Consider the following 7,543-nt stretch of genomic DNA (forward strand, 5'->3'; position numbering starts at 1 on the left):
GCCACTGGAAACTCTTCATCATCCGTATTACTTTATCACTTTTCTGACAGTTTCTCCCAACTTTATTTTATCACGTCCTCGTCAGATGATGATTGTTCTGCTCTGCTCTTTTATCTGAGCTTTGCCACAGATTCATCCACCTCGGTCACCGATGCCCGACAGCAGCACGCACGTTTGGATTTGGTTACAGTCACTTTGTGTAGCTTGCTATCATCATCCAGCCTGGAGAAGAGTGGCATTTCCCTGCTTGGAAATCAATAAGCTTAAGTTTCAGGAGCATTCCAGCAGGGATATACAGTTTTACTCTGACACAGCAGCTGCTCAGCCAAACACGACACCTTTAAAGCAATTAGATGAGATTATTTCTGCATATCTGGCTATATGAATACATCAGGCCACACATTCTACAGCTGCTAATACAGGGCCTATTTGAATTTTGAGGAGCATCTATCTATCTATCTATCTATCTATCTATCTATCTATCTATCTATCTATCTATCTATCTATCTATCTATCTATCTATCTATCTATCTATCTATCTATCTATCTGTCTGTCTGTCTGTCTGTCTGTCTGTCTGTCTGTCTGTCGGCCCCCCCCCCTGGCCACCTCAGCGTCCTGCCCACGACGCTTCCCAGTGAGATTGCTCGCTTATAGATCCAGTCAGCATCGGGGGGAAACACATTGATTTCCCGTCAGCGTTCAGCAAAAGAGTTGGAGCCGGAGCATCCTCCGGGAGAACATCGGTACCCCGCAGGCGCAGTGTCGGTAACGCGGCCCATTAGGCCGCTGAGTGGCAGAGATTCCCCGAATATTGGGTCGGGGACGCCCCTCAACTAGACGGATCGCCCCGCACCTCGTCAGCAAACCCGGAGATCAGCTCTCATTAATCAGTGTCACAGAGATGCAGAAAGTTTGTAAAGTCCGAGTTGGGAGGCGCCTGCTTAGTTTGAATTAAAAATTGAATATTACATTATTATTATTATTATTATTATTATTATTATTATTATTATTATTATTATTATTATTATTAAAGTTAATCACACACACACACACACACACACACACACACACCCACACACACACATACGTATATACACACACACACACACACACACACACACTTGTTTTTTCGTAATATTAGCATTATGTCTGATCGTGTCGCTTTATTCATTTGCCACGTAAATGAAATTAACCACAATCATGATAAGAAGAAAAAACTGTAACAACGTCCGCACGTGCACACTTTATACAAAAACATATGGTGCCGTTTACTTCTTGCGCAAGGCTTCTGTGGTACCACCTAACAAATCTGCTAAAGCTTTTGTCTCGTACGGTGGAGCGCGGTTCTGCTGCTGACATTAGTTATTGGGAGCCAGGACTTGATTTGCGCTCCAGCCTCTCATTCACTGCCAAGCGGCGATCAGGAAGTTCCAAATAAGGGCAGGGAAATGGAAACCCACCGGAATAGGTCCTTATGTAGTCACGACCTTATAAGGCACGGCGGAGCCCGGCTTTCCGGGAGCAGCGCAGCCTGCTGCACGAACGGCAGATCTAACTGAAAGCTGCGCGGCTGCAGGGAGAGAGTGAGAATTACGCCGCCGTCTCCCGGAGCTGCTCCGCCACGAAGGCGCATTGATTCAGGACAGAGGAAGAGAGCCGTTGTCCTCACAATTTAGCGCTAGAGCTTAATATAAAGACTCCTCTCCGCTTTTCCCCAGACAGAGTCGTGTGTTCGCCGCTCCAGTGCCTAAATATGGTCTTCCTCCTCTCCAAATATGGACATCTACGTCACGGTAGGAGTATATAAAACCAGCAGGGGAACCTCTCAGCTCAGAGACAGCCCTGAGAGCAACCAGAGCAGAGATAGATAGGCAAGCACATAGAAGTCCCTTACAGAGAAATATCACAACCACAGTGAAAAGTCCATCCAAACAGCATCCATCCAATAAGGTCAAAACCTGATTGGATGAGGTTTTTTATTTTTCAAAAAAACAAAAAAAAAATTACGCTTAAAAGCAACTTTGTTGATTTATTTTGATTAGTCTTAGGGAATGAGCGTAAAAGGCAATTCTGTGGATCTTAACTCTGAGAGAAAACAGGACAACTGAGCAACAGCGGAGCCGCGGAGCAGACAGCTGCATCTTCCTCAGCATCAGCAGCAGCGTGCAGTCGGCACTTTCTGAGCTGGGCAAAAGTGATTTCCTCCACCCGCGCGGTGCCGCTTTGCCAGTGTGCACCCAGCCTCGCTGCACTCCTCACCAGCCTCCAGAGCAGCCTCAGCCCTGCAGCTCCAGCATCAGGAGAGGATGGCTGCAGCCAAGACCGAGATGATCCTCCCGGCTCTGCAGCTCTCAGAGCCCCTGAGCTTCCCTCACTCTCCCATGGATAACTACCCCAAGCTGGAAGAGGTGATGATGCTCAGTTCTGCGGGGACCCCATTTCACTCTGCTTCCGCACCTGAAGGTGCAGGTTTCGGCTCCGGCGAGCCAGGAGAACAGTACGACCACCACCTTGCTGGAGGTAAGAACGAGTTTAATCTCATTAATTATTTAATTTTTGCTGTTTATGTAACTTTATTAAAGAAGGCAGCGAAGTAAAAAATATATATATATATACTTGACGCATAGAATGAATTAACTGTTCTTCATAAACTTGGTACGTTTTTTTAAACTGTGATTAAAATAGAAGATTTTGTGAAATTAAGTAGAAAGGTAAATCAGTCGTTTTGCTACCACTTTAAAACATCAATACAATCAAAATATACACGATAACATAAACAGAGGATTTATGAAAAAAGACTTGAAGTATTGACAGTTCTAAATCCCTGTGAAGTCTCTGAGGACAGACGTGCTGCTCATTCGCTGTATGTATGTAACACTCCTACAGCTCAATTTAAATTACATTCCCAAAACCAGCTGAACTGCAGTTTCGGTAATCAATGCCTCAGGCGCTGTGATAGGCTTTAAGAATGTGCAAGTGTGTGTGTGTGTGTGTGTGTGTGTGTGTGTGTGTGTGATGGACAGGAAGAATGAAAGATCAACAGATTGTGAGAAGCACTGTAAGCTCTCGCAGCAGCTTCTCTTCCGTGAGAGACTTTTACTGTGCGTCTTTTTTTGTCATTGTATGCAGGAGTGTCATACTTGAGCGAATATCTCTTCTCATTTTCAGTTCACATAAACAGTTGAATAATTTCTGCTTCCTCTCTGTGCTCTCTGCAGATACGCTTCCTGACATCCCCTTCAACTGTGAGAAGCCCGAGCAAACATATCCCACCCAGAGGCTGCCCCCCATCTCCTACACAGGACGCTTCACCTTGGAACCAGCCACCACCTGCAGCAACAGCCTCTGGGCGGAGCCCATCCTGGGCCTTTTCACTGGTCTGATGGGCAACATTGCCCCCAGCTCCAACTCTTCCTCCGCTGCCTCACAGACCGCTTCGTCTTCATCTTCGACCACCCCTTCCTCCTCAGTTTCCTCCTCATCTACGACTTCATCATCTCAGAGTTCCAGCCTCAGTTCCTCCATCCACCACAGCGAGCCAAATCCCATCTACTCAGCTGCCCCAACATACTCGAGCCCAAACTCTGACATCTTCCCAGACCAGGGCCAGGCTTTTCCCACCTCGGCTGGAGGTGTTCAGTACCCTCCACCAGCCTACCCTAATGGCAAGACCTGCAGCACCAGCTTCCCTGTGCCCATGATTCCTGACTACCTTTTCCCACAGCAGCAGGGGGAGATCAGCCTTGTGCCACCTGACCAGAAGCCCTTCCAGAGTCAGACAAGCCAGCCCTCCCTCACTCCGTTGTCCACCATCAAGGCCTTTGCCACACAAACTGGTTCCCAGGACTTAAAGAGTGTCTACCAATCGCAGCTCATTAAACCCAGCCGCATGCGCAAGTACCCAACCCGGCCAAGCAAGACCCCTCCTCATGAGAGGCCCTACGCTTGCCCTGTCGAGACATGTGATCGGCGCTTTTCACGCTCAGACGAACTGACCCGCCACATTCGCATCCACACCGGCCAGAAACCTTTTCAGTGTCGCATCTGTATGCGTAACTTCAGCCGTAGTGACCACCTGACAACCCATATCCGTACTCACACCGGAGAAAAACCGTTCGCCTGCGAGATCTGCGGTCGCAAGTTTGCCCGCAGTGACGAGAGGAAGAGGCACACAAAAATACACCTGCGGCAGAAGGACAAGAAAGCAGAAAAAACGGGAGTGGTGGCAGTGACAGCCGCCCCAGTGTCAGCTGCCTCGCCCGCCTCCAGCTACCCCTCGCCCATCACTTCCTACCCCTCTCCAGTTTCTTCTTACCCCTCTCCCGCCACTTCCTGCTACTCCTCTCCTGTCCACACCTCTTATCCTTCTCCTTCCATCGCCACCACCTACCCATCGGCATCCATGTCCAGCACCTTCCAGTCCCAGGTTGCCTCGTCCTTCCCCTCCTCAGTCGCTTCAAACATCTACAACTCCCCTATCCCCACCCCAATATCAGACATTCAAACCACACTCTCCCCAAGGACAATCGAAATCTGCTAAGAAACAGCAAAGACAAAAATAAGAACTTTACTGTCTCTCCACATCTCTCCTTCCTTGAGGTTCTTTGTAGGAAATGAAATCAGCATCAAAAGACTTTGATTTCTTCCTCCAAAAAGCACTTTTCAGTCGGCTCTCTGTGCAGTTTGAGGTGAAGCTTCAGGTTCACCAGAACGAGTAAAAAAAAACACATGTCAAGGACTGGGCAAAGACAATAGAAGAGGAAAGGAGAACTTTAAAAACAAAAGGGATCCAGCAGATAGAGAAATCCAGCGGTCTTTAGTATTAGGTACACGGAAACAAAGAGACAAACTTTGCCAGCAGTTGTGGTGCTAAGGCACATCCGCCCTCACAGGCAGACAGGACAAAAGACATTGAATGATATACATAAGCTACAATATATGTATATTGTACATGTGCCATGTTTTGTTTTCTTCTCATTCATTGGTACCATTGATGTGAAAAATGATTTGCATTGTATTATTTGAAGTGAGCAGGGCCATATTTTTTACATTCTTTCTCTATTACGTGGTGATGATGCTGTGATATGTTCTGACATTGTGTAAAAAAAAAGCACCTAAGTATTCAAGCATGAGTAAGAGTGATGTTACTTTCCGTTTGTAAATATCATCCACTGGTACTATCCCTTTCTCTGTCACATGTGACACACCGTTTGGTTCTATGGATTATTGGAGAGGAAAAATAACAAACATTTAAACAAAAAAATCAAACACACACTCCTGTTATTTGGTGCCTTTTGTGAAGCCTTGCTGATGTCGTGTCTCGGCCGTGCAGGAAAGAGGATGCGTTGCATCTCGCCTTAAGGATTAAGGGAATATTTTTCTTACAGAATGTAAGTCAAACTCAGAGGGAGGAAAAATAGACCAGCTATGAGGGCACCGCTTCATTTCATTAGAATGTAAGCAAAAAAAAAAAGGAAAAAAAGCTTATAAAGTATATTTTTGTAAAACTTAAGTGTAAATATCCACAACTTCAAGAGCTGGAATGTTGAAGTTACCTACTGAGTAGGCATGGGATTCTTTTGTATGTTATATACATGCAGTTCATTATTTTGTGGTTATCTTTATTTTGTATTTGTGTTTGTTAAAAAAGTGACTGTTTCTGGCTTCTAAACACATTGAATGCGCTTAACTGCCAATGGGATATTTGGTGTACAAGGTATCCTCCCAGAAATGAAATATAAATAAAAATATGAATATATATGGATACAGTATGTTTTCATTCTTTGTCTTGCAACTTTTCCAAATATTTCCATTGGTGCTTCATCCGTGCTTTACATCCCAGCCTTGGTTTTATCACCAACCACCCCGTAACACGTTCCATCATCTTGCATGTTAATCGTATGTAGATTATTAGTTACTTTAAAGCATGAGCCAACATCAAAGAGTTTAAATTGAGGGGGAAGAAATCGTATTGAATCGCTGCGCTCCATTTGCTGCTCTCCAATTGAACTCTGCGCTAATGATAACGCTAACACATGACTCCCATGCCTATAAACACTGGAGATGGGGAACTGTTATCTAGATCCAACGTGCTCTTGAAGATATTAAGCTTATCTAATTTTCCATTTTATATATTGCAGTGCACACAGGCCTTTACTGCTGACTGCACAAACTTCCAGCTCTTTCACTTTTGAAGCAAAATGCCAAAGAAAATATATTTCTTCTCTCTGCTGCTGGTTATTTGGAAGAGGAATATTACAAAAAAATAAATAAATAATAAAATTGAAATCCCACATTTGTAGAGTGCGTTCACAGGCTGCAGGTGAAATCTGTCATGGGGTGATTACCTTTTCTGGAAATGAATACTGCAAGACTCTGTCACCTCATAGTAAATGAGCCGCAATGCACAATTGGACAATATCTGTCAAGGTTAGACTGAACTGTTGTAAGGTGGCAGCTGAACAAACAGGCCCCGAAGTTTAACCACTACCACTTCTTTTGGCTCTTTCAAGCAGAATATAATAAGCCAGCCTTGTCCCGTCATCGTTACTCATCGTTTGCTGGGCACATGGCTCTCACTCGGTGTTTGAGTGGAGGAAAAAGACTGCTTGTTTTATTCAAATGTTTGAATTTACGATACGCACAGCATTTTCTTTCCTAAAATATTTCAGTACTTTTTTTCCCCCAAAGCTTTGACATCATTTTTGTTGTGAAATCTTCAAAAATACCCTCAAATGCAAGCACAGCTAAAATAGACAGCACAGACAATAAAAAGAGGGGAGTGATGGAGGAAAAGAAAATAATTAAGATAATTGGTCTCCTGATCCCAAATTGACTTTCTAAATTGGGTCTGGTGCGTGTATGATGTGTATGATGCGTGTGTGTGTGTGTGTGTGTGTGTGTGTGTGTGTGTGTGTGTGTGTGTGTGTGTGTGTGTGTGTGTATGCAAGCGGCTCCCCACACTGTGAATAAAGCCGCCTTTGCGCTGCAGCCATGATGTGTAATTGTGTGAAATGTGCAGCGTTAGCAGCTGCTTCACGCAGCACATCTACCTGGACACCACCCTTACATCTGCTGACACAGTTCATGTATTTATGTGTCTGCTTCAGTATGTGTAAACACTTCCTAAATGATACCCTGAAAGCAGCAGCAGCAACAAAAGAGAAAAAAAAAGCACTGGGAGGTGATGATGGTCCATTATCCTGGATGGACCCAACACCACCACTACAGTTTAATGAATAGACAAAACACTCACAGTTAAGAGGATATACTTCAGTGGATCGCACAAACACAAATCTATGCTGATTCGAATCATCTTGATCTTTAAACAATGATGTTCTCCACTCTCCAGCTTTTTTTTTGGGCGCATCTCATCCTCCTTGTGTGGCTGAAAATCCCAAACGCTGTCATTTCCTGACATTGTTTACGACATATTCTGGTCCCTGGCTCGGTATCAAGAGTCATTCAGCACTTTCTGCGTCCCAACCTTTTCATGCTGCCACACTTTTATGAAATTCTTTTAGTAAATGTGAAAACCACAGA

At 44.7% G+C, this 7,543-nt stretch overlaps 1 protein-coding gene across 1 annotated transcript; it reads left to right on the plus strand.

Moving 5' to 3' along the window:
* The first annotated feature begins 1,542 nt into the window (after nucleotides 1-1,542).
* On the plus strand, nucleotides 1,543-5,765 carry egr1 (early growth response 1). The gene is made up of 2 exons (XM_003970395.3): nucleotides 1,543-2,521; nucleotides 3,220-5,765. The coding sequence occupies exons 1-2, from the start codon at nucleotides 2,308-2,310 to the stop codon at nucleotides 4,539-4,541; spliced, it is 1,536 nt and encodes a 511-aa protein (XP_003970444.1). The 5' UTR covers nucleotides 1,543-2,307; the 3' UTR covers nucleotides 4,542-5,765.
* The last annotated feature ends 1,778 nt before the right edge of the window (nucleotides 5,766-7,543 follow it).

This window comes from Takifugu rubripes, chromosome 14 (assembly GCF_901000725.2).
Source record: "Takifugu rubripes chromosome 14, fTakRub1.2, whole genome shotgun sequence".
NCBI classification, from domain to species: Eukaryota; Metazoa; Chordata; class Actinopteri; order Tetraodontiformes; family Tetraodontidae; genus Takifugu; species Takifugu rubripes.